The following is a 26,487-nucleotide window of genomic DNA, read 5'->3' on the forward strand; positions in this document are numbered from 1 at the left end:
ATTTTTAATATTTGTTAAAATTTTCTTATTAATTGTAGGGTGGGTCAGAATTAATAACAACATTAAAAATATTTTTTTATCTTACATAATTGAGTAATGTTAATTAGTTTGTTCTCAATTTAGGGTGTGAGTTTAATGATTTGAAGGACACACTTTAATGTATACTATTTGATGAGTGCTACCTATGAATAAGTTATGAAATCTGACATGAAATAGAATTAATTCTTCAAATAAACGTATATTTTCTAATGGTTTTTTGACCTTTAATATGTAGAAAGTAAGATTTGGAAACTGTGGTTCCAATAGTTTACTTACGAGAACAGCCGAGTTTGTTGAGTCGTAAAAACGTTCACACACACTTATTTCAAGTAAAACTTGTTTACTGGAGTAATTCTATGCTGAAGAAATATTAGTAATTTATTATTCATCTTAATTTCATTTTATGATGATTGTAAAAAGTGTTAAGATGTAAAAGAAACAAAATTTATGTCCTTAAACATTTTAATCGCAAAATCTAAAATTCTAAAAGAAATCCATTCAATTGTTCCTTGTAAAATATAAAAACTACAAAAAAAAAGGATTTTCTTTACTTGTTAAATTTAAATATTGAAACTATATCTCAATACGAAATATTTACCATGTATTTTGTTGAAAATGTCTATGTTCTATATATACTTCAATATCTATCTGAATTAAAATGCATATTACAAATGAATGATGCAATATCGACTTATAATGTTCCTGCTCATATTGAGTTCTCAAAAACCTTATTTCTTGCAATGCCTAATGCATGCATGTAATGAAGAATTTGTTAAACAATGCTTCTTCACTTAACAGATTCAAGTAACACTTTAAGTTTATTTTCATTTTGAACCTTTAATTTTGCCCCTTACTGCAAGCTATACTCTAATCTTCCTATCCTTATTTTTTTCCTTTCTTATGCTTTAAATCCTTCTGTAATTTCCGCGATCGAAACAAAAATACATTCCACTAAATAAAGTAAGTTCTTTTTTTAGAATTATCTAAGATTCATCTACAAATTGTAATATTTTTTTTTATTACGAGATTATGATTTCATAGAGATGCAATGATAGAGTTCGGAAGATATGAGTTTCTAGATTGGGTGAAAAATAACAAATATTTGATGTAATTTGGAATTGTTTGTTTAATTTTTGCTTGGTGTATTTCTAAAACTGCACACCCCTGTCTAGTTAATCTCATCTGTGCTCATTCTGCTGACATAAATGAAAGATAATTGAAAATGCCTTACATTTTTCTCCCAATCGATTTCTACTTCTTTGTTTTTGGAATTTGTAATGCCTGCATTGCTGCACTTGTTAATGCAGTTTTGAGTTACATATCTTTCCAAACTTATATCAAGACAGTAGTGTGCAAGACAATATCAAAACAGTAGTGTGCCTCCTGCTACCATGCATTTCTCTATATTCAAGTTAAAAGCATGCCAAACTACTAACAAGTGTGTATAAGCCATTTCAATCATGAATAAAAATATATATATTAAAGATTGAGAAATGCCTGATTACAAAATTATATGCACATTATGCTTAAATTGGTATTATGTTTTATTTCTAGTGGTGTATCAAAAGAAATCAAAGTATTACCTAGATCTTCTCAACTGTACACTTGGCAAAATCCTCAAGGGGAAAGACATCTCAAATGGACTTGCAATGAAGCCAGTGGAGAGCATGACTTGGTTAAGGTTGGTTTAAAAAGTTTCATACCAGTAATAATAATGAAATATTATGACTTTCTCGATACATACATTGTTGACTTTACCAATTAATTTCAGAAAGAAATCTTAATTTAATGCATTTATTTTGAACTAAACTTTTCATGGGATGATAATTATTAAATATATTGCTTATAGTGTAAATGGCTGTGTACTGTAAAAGAGTGCACATGCTTGAAAATCATAGAAATATCCAACATTCAAGTGTATGGGTATTAACTGTGCAGAATCTAGAGCAAGCTTAATACTACGGGGCTGTCTATTATTTATTTCACTTTTTTCCATGTTTATTATCCTTTTTATTTCATAATCAAAAAGTGTCACATCTCATTATACTTTCAACTCCCCTGTTCATATCATATGCTGTATTACATAAAGATATGCATGTAGCTTGGAAACAAAATACTGTGTTATCAATCATATTTTAAATTTGGTTTTCAGGATTTTATTTAAACTTTAATCAGCATCAATGTTTTTCATTACAAGTATTTTTAATTCTAAATTCTCAGCCAAGCTTTAAAGAATATCTTTGCTTTTTGTTTTTTTAATTTTTAATATAAATGCTTAACATATGGCCAAATTTAATCCATTAGTTTTCTAGTGACAAGGTTTCAGGTATTTCCATTGAATTTACAAAATCATTAATTAACTTTTAATATTGCTTCTCTTAAAATGCCTTTATATTTTTAATATTTTATTATGAATTTTTAAACTCTATATAAATTATATTTTTTATTCATTAGTTTTATTTTACTGGCCATGTGGCCAAGCCGTTAGCGTGCCTGACTACAAAGCTGATGGCTGTGGGTTTGAATCCCTCTCAGGGCATAGATGTTTCTTTATGTGTGTTTTCCTCTGTTGTGTGTGTGTTGCATGAATGCGGCTCACCCTATGAACTGGTATCTATGGCAGTGTGGAGTAGGTAATGTTGACTGCCTCCGTGACTGGTTACAAGGTGCTAACGAGGCAACACAAAATCAGCAGCACTTTCGCAAATTCCATGGCAAATAATGTTATGTTCAGTGCCTGCCATAAGAATAAAAAAATAAAAGACTTTAGTTTTATTCTTTAATTTGGATTCTATCTTAAACTTGCATTATGAATTATTTCATTTTCTTTTTCAGGATGGTATTGGCGAATTAACACCCGGAGAAAATAAAAAGTTTTACTGGGTGTCATTTTTAGATGGTGTGCAAAGAGTTTTTATGTTTACCGATGATCTAGCTCTAGCTACTGCAGCTCAGCAAGTATGTCATTAAATTAAACATATTTAATGATACTTTTACATTTATAAAAATATTTTCCTATTTTGAGCATGTTTATCATTTTCTAACAAGTACTCAAAAGCTTGCATTTATTATTTGATTACAAAATGATTTGCATAATGAAATTTTTTTAAAAATTCTCACAAAATTGACAATTAAATTTAAATATAATTATAAAATTAAAATACAATTTGAAATAATTTATTTTTTAAAATCTAATTAAATATACATTTATTAACATAGAAAGATGGTAGAAAATCTGCTTGTACATGGCATGGAACCATATTTTGACATCAGTATCCTTCAATATGTAAAAAAAATTGTAATTAAATCATGATGTAATATTTGTGTTACTTATTTTTCCATAATTTTCTCTTAAAGTTAAATTGCTTTTTTAGGCAGGTGAACTAGAAAGAATTGAGCAAGAAATAGTAATAATGCTACAAGGTGTTGGCATGTCTTTAGTTAACAATGATACAAAAGCAGAAATAATGTATATGGGCATAACTAGGTGAGTTTAAATAGTTCATTAAGAAATGATGTTGGATTTTTTTTGCAAATACAATACTATTATGGTTGCATTTATTTATAGTACTGGAATAATATGGGAAGCAAGAAAAAAGAGAAGCAAACGATTCAAACCATTAAGTGTTAAGGAAGTAGAAATAATAGAAGCTGCTTACCAAAAATATCATATGGAAATTAAAGTTGGAAAAAAGCCAAAGTCTTCTGTTTTAATGAATGGAAAAATGGAGGTAAAATATTATCTATCAGTCTCTGCTTATTTTATTCATATCTTGTGTTATGTGTTGCGATATTATAATTTTAACTTTGTTTTATCTGTTTTGATAGTACACTTGTGGAAAATCGGTCAAATGGTTCCTAAAAAAACAAATTTTAAATATAAGACTTTTTTAAAATTTGACTTCTCAGGAGCCCATTTTTGCTAATATTTTGGATTTTGCCTAGTGAAATTACATTCTTTAAAAAATTGCATATAAATCATGTAAAAAATTATATACCTTACAATTAAATAATCGAAGTAATAACTATTTGCCATGCATTTTTTGCATGGAATTATCTTAGGACGAATAATTTTTATAAATCTGTGCAAAAATGGTTGAATCGAATGATTAAGTTCTCGAGATAAAGCAAAATAAACAAAAAGTAAAATTAACATTAAGGGGTCCAATCGTTAGACTCCTTAATGATATATTGCCATACCAAATTATTAGGGCCATATTTCCCAGATTGTGGCTACCCGTTAAATATTATGGGACCGAAATCCAAACTCGCCTAAATAAAAAAGGTAAGTTTAATAATAAAAAGTACAGTTTTGAGTCTAATTATGTAACTTAAAATTTTCTGCACTAATTAAGTAGTATATTTCAAGTCACCCTTCAAAACATTAAGATTGAGTCCTAGAATGAGAAAATCTGATCATTAAATCAAAATCATTAGATCAAAATAAGTTATTCAGGGTGGTCTGTTTTTATGCAGTGTACAAAAAAAACATTTATCAATAAACATTAATAGTAAATTACTTTAATTTGGTGAAAAAGTACAGTCGGAGAAAAAACCATAACTTTAAAAAAGAATAAGTCAAACTGGAAGAAACCAACAAAAAAATTTTTCTTCCTTGAATCAATGCCACATTGTAAATATCAAAATATTTTTTTCAATATTTTTTCTATAACTTCAAAATCTTAATTCTCATTATTTTGGCATTGATTGTTCTAGCATTAAGATTCAAAGATTGTCAATAGAAATAACTAATAATATTATTTAATTAATAAGTAAAAAAATTATTCTAATGCAAGTATTAAAAATAAATGTGAAAGAAAAACAATTGTTTGACTTATCTAATCCCCATTTGTAACTCTTTACTTAAATATGCAAATAATCGAATGGTTAAGTTAAATCTACTGCATACTATATGCATATAAATACTCCTACATCAAAATGAGGTAATTTTAAATTATAGGAATTTCCGCTCAATACCAAACTCTCTCGTTGAGTGACAAGTGATAAAATCGGTTTTTCCTCAGGATAAATATGGACTTTTTTTAAGCATCGCAAATGCTTTGCAGTTTAACTTTTGACAAATTTTCTTTTTAATCAATATAGAACTGCCAGTTAATAAACATAACACAGTAGTTATGTTATCTGATTTTATAATTTATTTTCTAGATTGATTTCCAAGCTATGGTAATGATTAAACCTTTGCAAAGAGTTATTAGGCGAACATACGCATATGGCTTATGGTTACAGTATAAGACTTCACCACATCAACTTCAAGTACATGCAAAAATTCATAACCTTCAAGTGAGCATTATTACCTGCAACTATGTAATATCAATTATTTAGACAAGAAGTTAAAAATACTGATTTGTTTTTAAAATTATATATTTATTAGATTGACAATCAGTTAATGGACTGTGTATTTCCTGTGGTTTTAGCACCTGTTCCTCCTCCAAAATCAGTTGCTGCTGAAACAGGTAGTTTAAAAATATTAATAATTTTAATAATTATTATTTTTTAACTTTGGTTTTTCATTGTAATTTAGTGATCAAATTATTGCTTTTTAAGTTCATAATATTGTTACAAAAAGGAGTTATAACATCCAATAAGCATCTTTTCTACTCATTTTCTAGCTATTATGTATTTTCAACATTACATTTTTAAAAAAATCATCATGTACCAATTTATTATTTTACCAATGTAAGACTAAAAAATTTACTATCATTGTTTCAGTTATTTTATCTCTTAAATAAAATTGATATTTTGAATCATGTATTATTTCAGAACCAAAACCATTTACTGAACTTAGTATCATGCTTCGCAAAGCAGAACATAGTGAAGTTCTTCAGTTGAAGTAAGTGAAAGTTAAATGTAAATTTGATTAAAGCTTTTATTTCTTATTACAAATTATGATTTTTCTTTATTTTTGCAGGTATTGTAAGATATTGATTCAAGAATTTCATATTAAATTGGATCAAGGCTTTATAAATTCAATTCTACAATTTTTCACACCTGACCAAGCTCCAGAAATAGACCATGTAAACATATTTTTATTTATATTATATTTTTGTAAAATCATTTTGTTATGTTTATTTTAGTTTCTTCCTATTAAATTAATTGTATCGTTATACTGATGTATTTTAGTTAATATTCTGACCATGTGCTTAATCAATGCTTATGTTGTGTTTTCTATTTAAATGAGTTAAATTTGTTATGAAATATTAATTTCATGTACTGAGTGCTAGTCCTTAACTGTACAAGTGGTACTGAAATTTCAAAGTTGTTCAGATTGTACAAATGGACATAACCATTAGCCGATCAGATTGTGAAGATGTGGAGGAAAATATAAATTATTTATGCTCTGTTTTTGAAATTCCAAGATTCAAGTTTTAAAAAAATGTGAGGGATTATTGTGGTAATATTTTTTATAAATATTAGCTTTTAAAATTTTTTTGCAAACTTGTAGCTGAAAGTTCATCGAATGCCAGTATGCAAATTTTTGAAAGAAATTCGAAGTGGTTTCAAGTAAAACCTTATGTCATTTTGGAGATAGTTAATAGAATATTTGTAGTTGAGTCTGAAACAAACGAACTTTTTAAAAAGAGGGGATGGAAAAAGATAACCTAAAGTCAGAAAAAAATGAATGTCAGTTGCAAAGCATTCAGAAGGTCACAGTGTTTCTCCTAAGCATTATTTATCTACAAGGAAACAAACAATAATGCAGTAATGTTTAGAAATTATATGCAAAAAAAATTATTATCATCATGCATACCTTTGTTCTGTAAATTACAGGGATGTGATTCTTCCGCGGATCCGCTGATTTCCGCTTTTTGCAGATTTTTCCATATCTTCCGCTCTTTTTTCCTAAATTTCCGCACGGATATTTTTTTGAACATTTTTTTCTTCCGCGGAGCGAAAATATTGAAGCCCCCAATAAACCTTTCTTCACATGTCAATCTGCTGGCTGGGGTAAAAGTGGTTGACCTTGGTAAAACAATGCCGTCTCCTACTCCACTACTCTCTTATCTTTTCAGGGATGAAAGACTATTTAAAATTTCCGACCCTGTTCCAAAAACTTTTGGGGAGTCGAACGAACGCGAACTTGCGACGAACTCCCCCCCCCCTTGCAGTAGCCTCCTGAAAAAATGATCTTCAGAAGAAAATTGGTAGAATTTCGGCATGTACGCCGTTGCCTTGACAACCGCGACTTCAACTATAGATTGGAAAAAAGAAAAAACGTCCTAAGCAGTTTCGTTTCGGATGCTGATATTTGATTTCTTTTGATTGGCTGATTTACAGAATTTTAAATATTAGGAACTAGGCCAGAATCTGCTAAAATTGCGATTCTTATTTAGATGATTTTTTTGTAAATCATCGATTTTCGTATTTAACTAATTTTAAAGTAACTTGTTGAGATTCGTTTTTACACGATTTAAAAATCATTACTCACAATTCCCATTCACGCAATTTAAAAATTCAATATCGCGATTTGTATTTAAGCGTTTGTAAAACCCAATATCGCGAATCATATTCCCGCTAGTTTAAAGTGCAATGTCGCGATTCGTATTTATATATATTTTTAAATTTCAATATTGCGATTCGTTATCACGCGGTTGTAATATCAAACATCGATTTTCGTATTTATACGCGGTTTAAACATTACTCGTTGCGATAAGTATTCACGGACTCTAAAAATTATGCATATGATTCTTATTTATGCGATTTAAAAATTCACTACCGCGATTTGTATTTTCGTGCTTTTAAAATCCAATATCGTGATTCTTATTCACGCGATTTTAAAATCAAACATTGTGGTTCTTATTCACGCGATTTTGAAATCCAACATCGCGATTCTTATTCAAGCGATTTTAAAATCCAACATCGCTATTCTTATTCACCCTATTTTAAAATCGAACATCGCGATTCTTATTCACGCACTCTTAAAATCCAACATCGCGATTCTTATTCACCCTATTTTAAAATCGAACATCGCGATTTTTATTCACGCAATCTTAAAATCCAACATCGTGATTTTAAAATCCGATATCGCCTTATTCACGCGATTTTAAAATCCGGCATCGCGATTCTTTTTCACGCGATTTTAAAATCTAGCATCACGATTCTTATTATCGCGATTTTGAAATACAACATCGCGATTCTTAATCTAAGGCCTCTAAAAATTGTGTGAGAAATGAACTTTCTTGTCCTATCAACACTGATGATCAAAAGTCTGCAAAAAGCAGTCTACAGATCAGTCATGTTAATAAAAGACCATCGGAAAAACAAAGAACTGATGAGAAAGTTCATAAAGGTCCTTTGACCATTAAAGAAATGTTTTTTAAAATGATGTGATACATAAAATCGTGCTTATGCATAATTACTTAAAGTTATCTAAATTATTAAAAAAAAAATATTTTAATCAAGATTTTATAGAACATAATTACCATTTATTTATATTTATTTGAATAGATAATAATGTAATCATTATCAGATTGGCTATTGAATTCATATCATTTATTCTTTTGCACGTTTAATGCTACAGTTATAAACTTCCTCTTTTTTGTGTTGTTGTCAATCACATCCCTGAAATTAGGTTGAAATGCATTATTAAAATCTTTCGTATTTGGTCTAGTCTACGATTAAACTTCTTATAATTTTCGATTTTTCAAGTGTGAAAAAATTCTTTTGTGAACCGTTTTGTTTTAAATGAAAAAGTTTTCCTATTCTGCACTTATTAAGCAGTTCTTATTGAAACAGCTTTTCACTTTATTGACAAATAATTGACTATTCCGTACATTATGAAGTTGTTAATTTTCTCCATATGTATACACGCATACATATATATTTTAATATATATTCTTCTATTACCTAGGATTCAGTTTATTAAATTATTATATACTTTCTAAACTATGTGCTTTCTAACTTGTGCTTTTTATTTTAAAAAAATCACAAATTTTCTAATTTATTATCTATTTTGCTTAGATAAAAATGTTAACTCTTGATAAAACTACTGCAATGTCAACTCTTAAAGATGTTGCTGCTGTGTATTCAACTCAAGAAAAGTTATTCTATTTTGACAACCTGCATTTTTCACCTCTAAAGGTATATCACGCTTATTTCAGTATTTTAATATATTGTACAGTTTTTTTTCTTCATATTATCCTTATAACTAATGGTCCGTTCAATTGCCCAGGTCCATATCAGCTTTTCTATGACTGGTGCAAATCAAGAAGAAAGCACCAAACCTACTCCCATTCATTCAGATTTTTTGAATTTTCTACTACAGAGTGTTGGAGTTACTCTAACTGAAATACAAGATGTGGTTTTCAAGTAATTAAGCTTCGTATTATAATATTTTTAATTTTATGCATAATTTTTTTGGCATTTTTTAAATTGTGTTTATTTTTAAAAAAATAATTTTTAAAAAATACAAGCATTTGCATTTTTTATGCATTTCAGATTTTGGTTTTGAAATGCAGAGTGAATGAGAATTATCCTAATAACTTTGACTCACCGTAATTCCTAATAGAAAAAAAGTTTTTTTTTAAAAATACTAAATTTGGAAGCGTTTTAATGAGTTTCTGCACATTTAACATTTATGACACATTTTAATGAGTGAAAAATTCAGTCAAACATTGTATCATTGCCTTATTTAAAAACTTGGCAAAATACATTATTGTTCTATAGGTAGTGATGAATACTACATATTTTTAAACTTAGAAGTATGTATTTTCCAAATGTTACTCAATATGTTTTTCCGGTAATCATTTCATTTCTTTTTTCTTCATAATTATTTTTAAAAGGCTTAGAAGCAATTGTTTTGTATTAGTTACTGGGAGATTTCGGATGAATGATAGATACAGCTGAAGATATCATGTTTTTAGACCGAGAAATATATCTTTTCAAACTGTTACTCAACATGTTTCTCTGCTAAACTTTTAAATTTTTTAAACTTATACTCAAAGAGATTTAAGAAAAATAAGTTGACTAGTTGCAGTTGGAGAAACGTAAGATGCAGATAAACAAAACAAGTTTTTTTTAAATCCATAAGATCCATTACTTGTTTTTTTAAAATAAACTTTGAAATGTTACTTAATGCTGTTTTTTTTAATCTTAATATTCTTTAAATTCTTGTCATTTTGTCAATTTTGTTTTTTTATTTTCTTAGACTGGATTATTTTGAAAGAAGATATGTATTTATGTCTCAAAATCAACTTATAGCAGATGCATCATCTCATTACATAAGTCAAGTTAGTATTTTTTTTCTTTAAGACATTTATAGATATAATTTTTTTCTTCACATTGTTTCAATTATTATATTCATATCCATTTTAAACAAATAAATTCCATTCATATCTAAGCAAAGTTAGTGGATGTACAAATAATTATATAGTAGCTTTCTAGATATTGCCATTTAAAAATGTACATTTAAAGTTCATATTTGATTTACAAACCTTTTTGTTATTGCCCCATGCTGCAATAAAACAAATTATGTTCGTTAAGTAACATGAATATTCATTCTTAGTTTTTGTTGTTATATTATCTATTAACTGTACTGCTTGTCTTACTCCCAATGTTTATTTATTTTAAAATGTGATTTTTTATTATTTTATTTTGTTATTAAATTGCAAAAATTATTTTTGCTTCTCAAACTTTTTAAAATTGTTCTAAGAGAGGATTTTAAAAAAATCATATTGTTAATATATTTTTTTTAAATTGATTAAAATAATAAGCGAAATTGCATGTTAGTTATTTCATTTATCGTTTTATTACATATTATTTTGTTTCTGTATTTCTGTATATTGTTTTAAAAATTATATTATAAAATTTTTAGGCAGTAAAACAGGTTTATATGCTTGTTCTTGGATTGGATGTGATAGGCAATCCTGTTGGTCTTCTTCTTGGCTTAGGTGAAGGCGTTACAGATTTATTTTATGAGCCATTCCAAGGTGCTATTCAAGGGCCTGAAGAATTTGCTGAAGGTCTTGCACTTGGTGTAAAATCGCTTTTTGGCCATGCAATAGGTAACATCATTTACTTGACTGTATTTGTTCCTATGAATAATTTCGATCTTGAGGTGCTTCAAGATCAATATTAGTCATAGTCAACTTGTTCAGCCAAACTGAAATGTACCTAAAATGTAGGTACTGAGAAACTATGCTTGTTTATAAAAAGTCAGTCAAAATTATCAAAAATGAGATTTATAATAAAGTCCTTCATTTTGTTCAATCATATTTATATTGTATCAAAATCTTTTAGGGATACATATGTTCCCAGAAGCAGAAAGTGCCTAAAACTGTGACATACATAGCAGAACAAACGAAGTCCTGCAGAACAATTTGTATCTTGAATAAGTGACAGTGTTTTCCTGTGAACCCCCTCCCACGCCAGCCTGCCTCCGGTAGTCCTGCAGAACAATCCCCAACCCCTAATCTCATTCTTCTGTAGACCGTAATGACCTGAAGGTTTAAAAGTTTCCCCTCATAATCTTGCAGAACATTTCCTACCACCTCAGTCAAGAAGTATGTTACAAGGAGTTCCTCTGCCAGATTTGCCTGTTAGCTCCCAAAAGACTACACTCCGTCTTAAACAATTCTGAGCTTTCTGTATTTTCCTCAGATGCAATGCAAATGATAATCTACATTGACTCTATATTGGAGCAGTATAAAATATATTTTGAAAAGGAGGAAAACGTTGATATTGTCATTAATCGAATGAAAATTCTCTTTAGCTTTGACCACTTGCTGTTTCTCAGGAATAATGTTGCTTTAGAAGAGGAACATTTTACACCCTGCTCAAATTTCAGCACATATATCAATAATCTCCCATATCTTTGCCATTCTGAGGAGGAAATTAACGAATTAGCTTTTGGCTATAACATTTTTATAAGGCGGATGTATCAGTTTTTAGCAGACAGCAGGAGAAATCGATCACCATTTTTATCAAGAGAGCTTCCAAAGCAAGCCGTAAAAGAATTAAATTCAGAGATTTCATAAAGTTTATGACTTTTATATTTTCCAGTCCCATTTCAGAAGCAATTTGGGAATAGTGGGGTTCCCCAATTGACAGAATTATTTCTAAAAGACCAAATGCTTTCAATGGAGATGAAGAAATTGTTGGAACCAGCAAATGTTTGTGTTTGCAAATGGTGCACCATCTGGGCACTCATCACTTGGAAAAATTTTTAAGGCAGCCCTTATTTTAATGTTCGGACGTTCATAGCATAGGCATTTTATTAATAATTCATCATCATTGTCATTGACAAAATTTTGTACTTCAAAAGTGATTGAAAAAGTTACAAATCAAGAATGTTTGCCTTGGATTAAAAAATAATGTAGTGTATCTGTGTATGATCCTGTATTTTAATGAATGAAAATATAGTATTTTAACGTAAAGTTGACTTTTTTTCACGGTGAAATGCTTGCAGAACATTTGCCTAAATTAATAAGTCCTGTTGCAGAACATTTGAAAATATTCTGCTTATGGGCATATGTTGATGTTATGGTTGCGAGTAAAGTTATTAATATTGTTTAATAAAAATATCATGCAAGTTCTGTGTTTTATTCACAGTTTAGTTCAAAATATTTTGTTAATATTTTCTTATTTTTGTCTCTTTACTAATCTCTTATTTCTTAGTTTGATTAGTTTAGTAATGCTCAATAAATTGAAAATTGGGGCCGAAAATCAAAAAATCCTATTACTCTTTTTAACTCTTCAATGATTATGATTCTGGACAAAATTTTTGAAATTCCTATTTTACTTATCTTATTTTGCTATTTACACTTACAGGTGGTGCTGCTGGAGCAGCCTCACGAATTACTGGCACTCTTGGAAAGGGTATAGCTGCCTTGACCTTGGATAAGGATTATCAGAAGAAAAGACGACAGAACATAAGTCGCCGTCCTCAAGATTTCACGCATGGAATAGCTGAAAGTGGTAAAGGACTTGTCATGGTAAAGTTATTGGATATACAATCTTGCTACTTTTATTTCTTATTTCTCTGGAAATGCTTGTGTTATTGTTCTAAAATTTCAACAGTAACTGCAAAGGGCAATTTTATCTTCCGATCATAAAAATCAGTCATAATTTTATTCAAAAAATTTGAGAGAGGTGATTGAAAAATAAATTTGTCTCATTTATTTAGCATGTACCATTGATATAAATTAAACTTTATAGGCGATGTTTTTTTTCATACATTGAAAAGATATTACCAGTGATGATTGCTGCTTATAACTCTAATTTGTTATTTGTTTTTCACTAATTTTTTATTTATTCATCTTATCAGATAAGCTCATGTATCAACATGAATAGCATATGTGGACAAGGTCACTGAATTTGATTTTGTTTTGAAACCACATGTTTATTTCGTTTATAGTTACACTTTTGGAAGATGCTTTTATAAAGATAAATAACTTGAAATCAGCTAACAATGGAAATAAAAAATAAATTATGCTCTAAAAAGCAAAATTAATGAAGAAAAGTTATTTGTTTCAGGAGACAGTAAAAAATTGCATAACCGTTATTGATGTCAATGATGTTAAGTTAATGTAAGTAATTAGCACTACTGGTATTGTGATAATACGAGTTATTTTATTCAATCAATATTAAATGTGCTAATATAGGTTTTTTATGCCCCTTTTCAGAAAAGGAAAAATTACCCAATGAAAAATATTCATAAAAAATTACTTGACTGTGATAAATTTTCACAATATTTTAAAAACAACACCATCTTACCAAATGGTACTGATCTTTTTTGATGGGATAAACTTCTAAACATGTGTTTCGTGAATGTAAAATCCTCAGGAAGTTCTGGAAAATATAATAAGTGAAAAAAGCTGGAAATTGTTTTTATTGTGTCAGTATATAACTTTTAATTTTGCACATAATTATGCTGTGCTGATTAATACCTATTTAATTGATTATTTGCTTTTTCTGCCATATAAAGAATAGGTATTCTATTTTAATTAAAATTAGTTTTAAAGTTGATCTCTAAAATAAAGTTATATTAATAGTAGGATTGAACAATTTTTATACAAAGCTACACTGGTTATCATAAATTAAGGAAAATTCACAAAAATCGCGATAACTCAAGAAATTACACATGGAATTTTATGAAACTTACCCACAATATACAACACATAGTAAGGTATTAAACAACATAAAAAGAAATTATCAGACATTAATAGTAGTATAGAAATTAGCACATGTATAAAATAAACAAATTGGAAGTATCGGTTTGCAATAGAAAAAGTACCTTTAATATGGAATATGATTGCCTCTAGAAGCAATACAGCACAAACAGCGATGTGTGATGCTTTCAATTATGCGGTCTATCAGTTCAATAGGAAGTGAGAGCCATTGCTCTTGTAAAGCAGTTGCAAGCGTGGCAAGGGTCTGAGGGGGCGGATTGATGGCAGATACACGCCTCCCTAGAGCATCCCAAATGTGCTCGATAGGATTCAAGTCCGGGGATCGAGCTGGCCACTCCATGCGAGTAATTGTTTCCTGTTGAAGATAATCATCAACAATGCGAGCTCTGTGTGGTCTTGCATTATCGTCCTGTAACAGGAAGCAATCACCAATTGCCCCGGCATATGGGCGCACATAAGCATCAAGGATGTTGTCTCGATAAACCTGAGCATTCACGGTTCCCCTTGGAAAGACATGGAGGTATGTGCGCCCTCCTAAGGATATGCCTCCCCAAACACAGACACTGCCTCTTCCGTATGCATCTCTTTCACGGATGTTTGATGGATGATAACGGGTCCCAGGTTCTCTCCATATCAAATAACGTCTACTGTCACTTTCTAGACTAAACCTGGACTCATCCGTAAAGAGAACAGGCCTCCATTGATCTGACGTCCAGTGGACATGTTGTCGGGCCCACTGCAAACGGTCTCTCCTATGGCGTGATGTGAGCGGCACGCAAATGGCTGGTCGTCTCGCATACAGACCACCTTCGTGGAGCCTTCTGCGCACAGTTGACGTTGACACCAACCTTCCGGTGGCTGCAGCAAGAGAGGATCTAAGATGTGTCGGAGTAGCGGTTCTATTCCTGCGTGCACTTAATGTCAAATATCGGTCATCGGCACTGGTCGTAACAGTTGGCCGTCCTTGACTGAACCTCCTAGATGCCGAATCTGTGGTTTGAAATTGCCTCCAAAGTCTATGAACCACAGATGGACTCACATTTAGCCATCTGGCCACTTCTGATTGACTCTGCCCTGCCTCTAGTCTCCCGATGGCTCTCCATCGTAGTTCTTCAGGCAAATGATGCCTAGAGGTCATTATTACGAATTGGCTATCTCAGATTTTCAATGTCGCAATCACAGTAAAATTTGTGTGCTTTCTCTCAAACTTGGACTTTTATGCTCCAGGCAGATGACGTAAGCCGAGTGCAGCGCCACTAATTTGCATATTGCAATTTTACTCAGCTACTCTTAGTGGACAACATATGCAAATTTTGCACGGTTTGGCTTACTTTTGAAAGAGTTATCGCTATTTTTGTGATTTTTCCTTAATTTATGATAACCAGTGTATTTATCAAATTATTAATTTTTATTTCTTCTTACTGCTTACAATGTTTCCTCTTTACCGCCTGACTCTTTTACTAATAGACAGATTTGAGAAAGTATTTCACCCTGATAATTTTTTTTAATATAATAACTTAGGTATAATTTACACTGGTTTGTTATACATCAAATGCAACGTTTTTCTGTAGGACTATTAATAGATTAAATTCTGGTGATTGTGCAGTGAAATCTTACTATTGAAAATAGTTTGAAAGTGAGACAACTGGCTCTTCTGGATCATTAAAAATAAAGCAGAATACATAAGGAAAGGTCTTTTCATTCTTGAAAGAATTCCATTTTTTAATCCAAAAATTATATTGATCCACACATAATAGGGAAAAAAATTGAGCCCTATCTCAACTAGATTGAGCCACAGTTATCTAAAATAATCATTAAAAGTTTTTACAAAAGAGCCATTTACATGATAAACTATTCCATTTATAACTCTATATTGTATATTTTATGAATCAATAAACAATATTTTCGTTTGAGTTTATAGAAAAATTTTTTTTTTATTTAACTAACTTTCTTCCTTGCATTAATTTCTTTCTAACTCTTTTTCTTCTTGCATGAATTTTGAATCACCATATGCATTTAAATGTTAAACTTTAAGATTTTAAGAGTTAGGTCTGATTTGTAAATGCATTTATAGGAAAAATGATTCACTTTTCATTTGTGTAATAGTATTTGTTTTAATTTTATTTGGTTGAAATTATTTCTTATGTTTCAAATACTTTCAGGGGGTATTTGATGGTGTAACTGGTATTGTTACAAAGCCGATTGAAGGTGCTAGAGAAGGAGGTGTTGGTGGATTTTTCAAAGGTGTTGGCAAAGGTTTAATTGGTGTTGTAACACGACCAACTGCAGGTGTAGTCGACTTTGCCAGTGGCTCTTTAGATGCTGTGAAAAGGTATGTTATTTCTATTCTATAATTCAGTAGTATTTAAGTTCTGCAGAATGCCTCTCTCCTCACTATCTTTAACCTTTAACTGAGCTCTTTTTTTCATTATGTTGCTGAAAAAATATAAAATAAGACGATAAAATATTTTCAAAAACTTGGAACTAAAAATTTTTATTTTAGATGCTCATTAATACAGTTGCCTTTGGCAACCAATAACTATGAACTGGCGTCTACATTTTCAGCTTTATGATTGAGAATTTACATTTTAATATTTAGACGAATAAATTTTATCTGGGAACTGATAGAGAACAATGCATATCCGAAACGCCAACGATGATCGAGAAATATGTTTGACTAACGAAAGACAACATGGCTATTTTTTTAGAAGAACATTAAAAATATTTATTTAAATCAAAGAAACGCTATTAATTCATGTCTTAATTGAATTTCCAACTCAAAGTTTCCTTTTATTTTGATCAAACAATCCTTTCTTAAACATCGTGATTATTTTTTCAATTTTAATTTCTTTGGAAGACATAAGGACTGCACCTTTTAGATGCTTAATAAACTGACTCAAATGAAACAAATATTTACTAGCCATATATATGTTATTATTTTTACAAGGAATATTAATTTTGGTATTTTTACAGATATCACAAAATTATTAGATTTAAAATAATTATCACAAATTTACTTTCATATAAAAGCAAGAATAAAATTATATTTTATGATTGAGCTTTAAGTTATGATTGATATAATTTATCACTACAAATTGACATAATTTATGACCTAAGTGATAATGTGGCTAGTGTTTCTGATTATATATATGTTAACCCAGGTTCATTTTTCTGTTCGTGAAAATATGACTATTTAGGTTTTTTTTAAAGATAACTGGCTATATTGGGTTTAAATTAACCTTACTACTCATTATTGACATTCCATACTTATGTGTAATAAAAATTGAGGTGAGCTGTGCATGGTGTGGCACCATGGTCTGAGCAGATATTATTTATTCACTATGCTGAGCAGATATTATTTATTCAAATGACTTGGCTTCACTATGCTTCAATAATTTCTGTTGTAAATGGTTTTTTATGAAATATTGACTGAATTTGTAAGTATGACTATATAGTTTTCCTTTATATATTATAGAGTTACACAAGTCTCTGATGAAGCTAAACGTATTAGAACTCCTCGCTTTATTAAAGCAGATGGAATCATTCGTCCCTATGTAAAAAGAGAAGCTGAAGGGAATAAACTTTTACAGGTGAAAATTCAATGTCACTGATTTCATTTTAAAATAAATATGTAGTATGAACTGTTTTGCTTGAAGAAATACCTATGGTTCCAGCTAACGGTTATCTAATGAGTAGGTTATTCTATCATAGAGGGTATGTTTGTCAGAATAATATAATGTATAAAATAACTTTTTTTTTTTTAAAAAAATACTAAACTTGGTAACATTTTCAGTAAATAGCAAATTGGACTTGTATAATATCTATTAATTATAATTAAAAAAAACTTAAATACCTAATATTGTCTCTTGAAATCGCTTTGGAAATAAAAAAAATTACACTTGAAAGTATACAGACAATTATTTTACTTTCTTCCAAAGAATACAGTTATTAGGAATGTTTGCCTGAATCTTTCCTCTTTTAGTAAACTATATAGAGTGTTATAATCTAAAAATGATGACATGTAGCTTCTTGTAAATTGTAAACTTCATTTACTGTTAGTGGAGGTAGTGAGTCTGCCTGTATATGTATACTGCTGGATACAGATTTGGAGCAATGCATGAAAGTAGAAAGTCTACTCAAATGACCACTTATTGTATTTTTACCTTAATAAATTGAAAGAGGAAATTATTCTGATTAGCGATTTAATTCTCTTTAAAAAGGAAATTAGAATTTTGATAATTAGCTAAAAAAGGAATACTTCTGGTGTTGAGTAGCAACTTTTTAGCTTGATTTTGATTCAAAGTTTGTCCTGAAAGGGAGATTGTGGAAAAGTGTTTTGCATTTTTTAAAAAAAAATTCTCTGTTGCAAATTTAATTTGTTTGGAAATAAAGTTTGAAAGTATTGAATTCTTTTAATTTTTATCTTTATTACATTGGGACGCTGAAGCCTCATATATGCAGGGCTGATTGTGCTCTGGAAAAAATCCGGATTTCCGAATTTTTCGCTAACAGTGATCCGGAAGTTTCCGGAGATTGGAGGTCCAGACGTTTAAAAAAAATCATTGATCACAGAAGTTTCCGGAAATCAAATTTTCAAAGGTAGAACTGAAAAACGCTGTTTATTTTGTTTGTAAGGGAGAGCCAGATACATTTTTTATCAGTAAATAGTTATTATCATAAACACAAGAAAGAAAGACATATTTGTAAATTTTAATTACTTCTCCAGGTCATCATAGGTGTGTGTAAATGGTACAGGTATGTGTAAAATTTTAAATATATTTTAAGTAAACTAAGAGATATTGAGAAAAAGGGAAAAAACCTTGTTTAAATTTTTTTCAATTTAAACTTTTTTTTTAAAACTCAGGAAATTTTCCGGAATTTTGACATGGGGTCACAATCACCCCTGTATATGTCATTGTCTGGATCTCAGTAAATTTTGTAACCCATTAGGAAATTAGGTGTTATTATAGGTTCTTCATGTTCCCGCACTTTTCAATTAAATCATCATTACAATAATCACAAATAAAGACTTGTGAAAGTAATAAAAATCAGGCTGACATAAGCACTAATAAAAAGCAGCCTAACAATGTCAAATAAAAAAAAAAACAGTTGATAATTTTGGAGCCTCTTGGAGTTGATAGTTTTCCAGACTTAATTGTGTTTTTTTACCAGCGTGCATTTTTAATGCTTTTACATAGAATTAATTTAAGATATTTTTATTATTTACTTATTCATAATTATTGTCTTCGTGATTTTATTGTAAATATGAATACTCTGAAGAAGAGCAAGAGTTTTGTGACCTATATTGACTAAAATTTAAAACCAATATAGCCCATTTAAAACCTTACAGCCATACAGAAGAACAAGCATCAATTAAGGTAGTTTTTGCAACCCATAACATGAAATGTTGTGGCATTTATAAAAACTACTATGCTTAAGGAAAAATTGACCAATGGATAAACAGTGATTGCAATAATGCAATCATAATTTTATCTTTTTTTGTGATTGTCATTGATATATTATTATTTTTTTTTTGATATATTGTTCTAAACCAAAACAGACTTTTCCATTACTTTTCTTTAAACAAGTTATATTTTAAAAAAATTTCAAATATGATGAATACAAAATGTACCAAAGACACTAATGAAGTTTGGTTAAGTAATTTTAAAATGTTTGGCAATTAATAAACATATTTATGGCATACCTCGGCCACTGATGGTAAAATATTTATGAAAATGAATTACTAAAAGAAAGATTTGTAAAATTTAATCCTTTCTCTATTGTACTCATATGGAAAAAAGATGAAGATTATTTTTACTTAAAAAAGGATTAGAAAATTAATGTAATTCCAAAAATGACATTACAATATAAATTGTGTTTTTCTAAAAAAAATATGTCTTGGTCATTTGAAAAATCCTTTGCATTTTAATTTTAAGGTTCTTATTTGTTCCACAAAAGCTTCTTTCTGTTTGTTCGCAGAGTTTTTTTTTTTTATTATTCATACAAAATAATCATTTATTCTTTTAACTATCTTGTTTACTTTCAGTTACAAAAATATTTATCTTAATTTCCTACTTATGTGTTTCAATGTTATGTATATTTAAAACTGGTTTCTATGTTTTTAAAATTAACATAGTACTTTTTAAATTTTTGTTTATAAATTTGCTTTTTTTTATTAATAAATTTGCATTACTTTTTTGCATTACTTTTAAAAATTTAATCCTTTCTCTATTGTACTCATATGGAAAAAAGATGAAGATTATTTTTACTTAAAAAAGGATTAGAAAATTAATGTAATTCCAAAAATGACATTACAATATAAATTGTGTTTTTCTAAAAAAAATATGTCTTGGTCATTTGAAAAATCCTTTGCATTTTAATTTTAAGGTTCTTATTTGTTCCACAAAAGCTTCTTTCTGTTTGTTCGCAGAGTTTTTTTTTTATTATTCATACAAAATAATCATTTATTCTTTTAACTATCTTGTTTACTTTCAGTTACAAAAATATTTATCTTAATTTCCTACTTATGTGTTTCAATGTTATGTATATTTAAAACTGGTTTCTATGTTTTTAAAATTAACATAGTACTTTTTAAATTTTTGTTTATAAATTTGCTTTTTTTTATTAATAAATTTGCATTACTTTTTTGTAATGTTTATTATATTTATAGGAAGTTGAAAAAGGAAAATATTCAAACACTGACGTTTATGTGGCTCATGCTACAGTAGGAGATAAATTGTTCCTTTTGGTTACTAACAAGTAAGAAAAAAATTTTATACTTTCAAAGACATTTTATATATTTTTTTTCTTTTAGCATTTCAGCCATTTATTTAAAACGCATATTTTAAAAGATAACTATATATGTATCCATATAAAAAAGTTCATTATGTGCTTACTAGATAGTTGGAAAAAATAAATAAAAGTTTTGCAATTGCTTTGTGTCATCTAACCAACTAGTTATAAGCAAAATAAAGTTTTATCTTTTCTTTGTCTGTTAAACAAATCAGGTCACAACTAATTAATAAAAAATTACCAGTTAATTAAAATAATTACTAATTAATAGAAAAATTACTAATTAAATTTAATAAAACAAAAATTAAAATAATAGAGAGAAATTAATTAATTGTTCCTGATGCTTGATTTGTTAAAGTGAAAATAATCTGCTTTTGACTCCTGGATTAGATAAAAATTCTATTGAAGAAAATGAAACAGCTCTCTAATATGTACAGTATTACGTTTTACGGTATCATTTAATGATCATATTATAAGGTTAATATGTATTTTTTTCAGCCGAGTCATGTATATTGAAAAAGGAGATATCTTCGGACAATGGGATACCGTGTGGGAATACCTCTATGAAGAATTAAAAGGACCACCTGAGGCCACTGACAAAGGCTTACGACTCATGCTCTTGGTATTTAATTAAATGAATACTAAAATTATTGTTTTTAATTATAAGACAAACATATTTTTATTAAAAATATTTATGTATTGTCTTCTTACTTTTTTTTTACTCTTTGCAAAATTATAGTTTTTTTTCTTTCGTTAAATGTCAGTTAGGGAAATTCCATGGTGACTGACATTACATTTTTATGGGTATAGTTTTTTTTATCTTTTTTTTTCCTTTGATAAATATTTAATCTTTTTTTTTTAAGAAAAATATATTAGATGTTTTTTAATGTCTAATATTATAATGCATATAAGAAAAAGAAATGAAAATGATAATTGTTTTATCTAAAATAAAAATATAAAATTTGACTGGTATTATATAGAAAGGACATAAGTAAAACATAATTTTTTTATTTTGAAATTCTTCTATAAGCAATGATGGGATTATGTTTTTAAATTTATTTAAAAAAATTTAACTAACTTATATGAAAATAAACAAGAAACGTTGAAAGTATACATGAATTGAAATATAAAAAGTGACAAATAGAGAAAAAGTTCTTGTGGTGATAATTTTTATGTGACTGATGTTAAAGATACAAACTATCTATAAATTTTAATAAACATTTTTAATTATTAATACAAAATAGTTAAACTACATTATTTGATTTAATGATTCAAAAAAAAAATTTTTGTTTTCATTTTACAAAACTGAAATTTGTTACTTTTGTGTGATTTTTTAAAGTTTGAACATTTTTCTATTTTTCTGCATTACTGCTGCTTTAGTGGATGCAGTTTTGTTGATATGAGTTTTTTATGTTTATGTCATACCTTGAGGCTGCATAAAAGTTGCAACTGCAGGATTCGTGTTTCCTGATAAAAAATATTTTTCCTGATTTTTAGCTCTTGTCTTGTTATTCCTGGTTTTTGTATGCCTACAGAACATCCTATTTTCTATGAAAACAAATATGGATTTTCATATAATACATTTAAAGATCTTGATTTATGGTTCAACACCATTTTATTTTAATTAATAATGCTAGTAAAAATCACAAAATTTGATCGTTAAAAGTTAGGAACCGTCTGTTAATTATACCTAAGGCTTTGACAAACATTCTTACCTGCAGGATTCATTGTTAAAAACTTTTGAGAAATGCAGTCATTTTGTGAAGAAAAAAAATAATTGGCTATTTTATGTTATCAAATTTTTATGTTGATGAATTCAGAAGTCATACACTGATTTTTAAAAAATGCAGTAACGACTTATAGGATGGAGTTTTGTTGTTTGCCAATTATTGATTCATATCTTTTACCTGATTTAATTTATTCTTCTGAACAATACAGTAATCGTATCATAGAATTTTCAAATGGTGTGGTAAAGAAATATCCACTAAATTTCTGTATTACTGTTCTTTAGTTTTAAGATTACTGAAACCCTTTTTAGAAATTATTTGATTAAAGAAGTCCTGAACCTGATTACTAATTCAGGTAACTTTTAGTATGAGAAAAAATTAGCTAGTTAATACTGTTTTTTTTTTTTTTTTTTCCTATTTTTTTATTTATTTTATTTTATTTATTTTTTTGATCGATCAGTACAATAAAAATGTTCTATATATATGTATATATTGATCTTAAACTATTCTAAGTTGTTCAATGTTTCATTAAGAAATTTTTATCAGTATCTTAAAACCTTCTGTTCTAAGCAAAGTAATTCTAAAATTAAACATACCATAGAGCCTGAATTGTCTATGAGTTGCACTAAGAGATTGAAAATTATACTGTTCAAAAAGGATATAATTTGGAATTATGTTTTAATTTTTTAATAATTTTGCTAAGTTTGTATTTTGATGTGAATTAGTTGTTTTGTTTAATATTACCTTTTATCTCTTTCTTATAGACACCTCACCGTAAAGGAATATTTAGTAAAAATGTTGCAGGAAAACTTGTTCATATAACAGATCTACAAGTTTGTCAGGTATAATTCATATCCTTTAAAGTTTTTTAATAATTCTCTGAAACATTATAACACTCTTATTATAAGAACTTTTCAATTCTTATATTTTCATATAAATGTTAAAGAATATTTTGCAATGAGGGTTCAATAAATTTTCATTAAATGCTTTTTTTTTCTTTTACAAATTGCATTTTAGACATTAAAAAAATTTTTCATTCTATGTATTTTAATTAACATTTCTATACTATGTGGTTAAATTATTTATAAGATATCATTGATTGATAGTGCATTTTATAAGCTCTTATGAATATTGATCTTAAAATTATGTCACTGAATTGTTAACAAAATATTACCTGTATGCCTTAATGTGTTTAAAATCGTTCACATTTTTGTATTCATAAAGCATTTGCTGCCAATAATTATTTTTATGAATAATCATATCTAATTTTAGTGGATTGCTGATAAAATAAAAGAAGTTATGAGAACGTGAAAATAATTGTAAGTTTCTTTTTTTCTTCATGATGCTAAATTTCTAAATTTGATTCTGCATTCAGTATGAAACTTATTAAGAAAATAATTTGATTTTCCATTTCTATTTTCAGAGAAAATGATTTTACAAACTTGCTGCTAAAACCTTTTCTGAATGAAATGATGATTGATTATGAAAGATAGAATGTTCACAAGTTTTTGGTTTGAGTTCTTTACATTAAGCTAGGATATATGTATGTGATTAAATGTTTTGCTGTTGCTGGATTAGAAAAAATGATACGAACTAATATTTTTAAAGAATTTCCTGGTATATTTTTGTGCATCAATAATGACTCTTTTTATTTTTTATTGCAAAAATTATTTAATAATGTTTTCAAAGAAATATGCTTTTACATTTTATTTCTTAATGCTTTTAATTGCGGTGCTTTTTATTTTTTAAACTTGGTAAATGTTTTGGGATTATTTAATGTTTTTGATCTAGTCCTTTCTTAATTTAGTATTATATTTCTTTGTTGACTAACTGATGTGATATATAAGATACTTAAAGTGTCTACCATAATTTTGTTAAGATTGTTTTTCAAATCAATTAAGTTTAAATTGATGTTGTGTAAATAATATAAATATTTATATAACTGTGTGACACTGTATAATAAAGTTGAATGTGCCATTATGTTGTGTAAAATTTCAATAGTGAGTGTGTTGTCATTTATGAGGTCTGGTTTGTTTGCATTGTAAAAAGTTTGCTTTCATTTGCTTCTTCTTTTTTTTCTAGTTTGTAATTAGATATCATATTTTTGTGAAGCACAATTTTACCTAAAGTAAATTTCTATTAAAGATTATAAATTACACATTGTTGTTAAAATTACATTTTTAAAGATACATTATCTTATTGTTTTAAATTCAGTCGGAAAAAATATAAAAAAACAATAATTTCACAAACATTTACATTTTTTTTATAATCTCCTTTTTAGTTTTTTACTTAAAATTATTTAAGTAAATTAGTAAAATTAAAATTATTAAGTATTGTTAAGTGATCGTTTTTTATTTAAATTAGTATTTTTTTTTATTCTTTAAATAATTTACACTTTCCTGTTTTTGTTAAATTCATTTAAAAAATAAAATCTTTTGATTAAATTCTGTTATTGATTTTCAGCTTTTTTAATTAGAGCTTTGAATGAACCATTTCATTTATTCTGGCTTTTTGTATTATATCAAATCTAGTTGAATTAAACTATTTCATGTTAGTGTTGATATAGTCAAGAGCTGTACTTATTTTAATATGATCTAATTTTTTAACAGTTTATTATAAAGATCGTATAAAATTTGCAATTCTAAATAAAGCCATTGTCTTAAAAATGTCAAGTTAAGAACTATATCATGAGTATACAACTAATTCAATTACCATAATTTACTTCGTTTGAAATTAAAACTATTTTTTGCCGCAATTTTATTTTCCTTTTAATATTTATTGAGTTCAAGTATAAAATTTTGAAATCAGTATGCTGTCATTTTCTAGTTAAAACTTTATACTTCCTACTTTATATATAGTTTAGAAGGAATTGTTTGATATCTTTATATCAAGAATTGAAATCTCTTTTTTGATACTTTCTTACAAACTTTTTGTGCTTTCTACTAGTCTTTAAACATACGTATATGATAATTTGCTTCAAAAAAAAGAATAAAGATCAAATATACTTTTGTTATAAAAAGGGTCCAACTAAAGTAATTTTGCTATAATGCATAACTTAGAATTAGCATCTTGCTCAGAATCAAACTATATTCCATAAAATGAAAGTTGAATTTATCTGTTATATAGTAATTTATGTTTTATAGTATTTTTATATCAAAATAAAGCCCTTTTTTCTAGTAGAACTTATGAAAGTTTATTCAATGAAATATTTGCTTCATAAAGCTATCAGTTGTGTAATTAATGCTGTTTAAATAGTTGTTGTTGCAGTTTCTAAGTTACTATATTTGTTACTACAATTTGTGAAAGCAATATTGTTGGATGACATTTTGAAGTTTGCTTCAGTAATTATCACTGTTAGTAATGTGTTATATTTTGCAAGAGAATTATTTTTGTTCACAATAGTTGCCAGTGTGATAAATATTGATCAATAAAATGGTTTCATATTTACTCTGTTTTTATTGAAGTAATAAAACACTTCTATTAACTCTTAAGTTGGCACCTTGTTTAAGACTGTGAAAGATACCAGGTGTTTCCAAAATAATAAGCTAATATAAAATGCAAATTTTTTAGAGTATGAATATAAATAACTATATAGTATAAATCATGTTAGAAATTTTACTACTGAATATAAAAATAGAAATATAGATATTTGAATTCAGTTTATATTGTCGAGCACACTAATAATGACAGGGTTTATAAATACCTTCTATATTTATAACTTCTGTCATAATAGTATTCACATGTTATGTTTTTTTTTAATCCACTTTTGTTCCTAATTTTCG

General features: G+C 27.9%; 1 protein-coding gene across 7 annotated transcripts in view; it reads left to right on the top strand.

Moving 5' to 3' along the window:
• Vps13 (vacuolar protein sorting 13C) overlaps positions 1–26,152 on the top strand; it is a 123,183-nt gene extending 97,031 nt beyond the window's left edge. For all 7 annotated transcript variants that reach the window (XM_087166009.1, XM_087166007.1, XM_087166008.1 and 4 more), the window contains 20 exons: positions 1,594–1,720; positions 2,875–2,997; positions 3,414–3,526; positions 3,608–3,770; positions 5,206–5,340; positions 5,432–5,513; positions 5,821–5,890; positions 5,969–6,074; positions 9,019–9,138; positions 9,230–9,366; positions 10,205–10,286; positions 10,871–11,060; positions 12,826–12,989; positions 16,349–16,518; positions 17,662–17,776; positions 20,857–20,945; positions 21,477–21,600; positions 23,470–23,547; positions 23,978–24,024; positions 24,129–26,152. In XM_087166009.1, the coding sequence (XP_087022135.1) occupies positions 1,594–1,720; positions 2,875–2,997; positions 3,414–3,526; positions 3,608–3,770; positions 5,206–5,340; positions 5,432–5,513; positions 5,821–5,890; positions 5,969–6,074; positions 9,019–9,138; positions 9,230–9,366; positions 10,205–10,286; positions 10,871–11,060; positions 12,826–12,989; positions 16,349–16,518; positions 17,662–17,776; positions 20,857–20,945; positions 21,477–21,600; positions 23,470–23,547; positions 23,978–24,016 (2,227 nt within the window). In that variant the 3' untranslated portion in view covers positions 24,017–24,024; positions 24,129–26,152. The remainder of the gene's footprint in view (positions 1–1,593; positions 1,721–2,874; positions 2,998–3,413; positions 3,527–3,607; positions 3,771–5,205; positions 5,341–5,431; positions 5,514–5,820; positions 5,891–5,968; positions 6,075–9,018; positions 9,139–9,229; positions 9,367–10,204; positions 10,287–10,870; positions 11,061–12,825; positions 12,990–16,348; positions 16,519–17,661; positions 17,777–20,856; positions 20,946–21,476; positions 21,601–23,469; positions 23,548–23,977; positions 24,025–24,128) is intronic.
• Positions 26,153–26,487: the final 335 nt, after the last annotated feature.

Source organism: Parasteatoda tepidariorum, chromosome 6, assembly GCF_982258835.1.
Source record: "Parasteatoda tepidariorum strain Cologne lab strain chromosome 6, Ptep-v5.0, whole genome shotgun sequence".
Classification (NCBI taxonomy): Eukaryota; Metazoa; Arthropoda; class Arachnida; order Araneae; family Theridiidae; genus Parasteatoda; species Parasteatoda tepidariorum.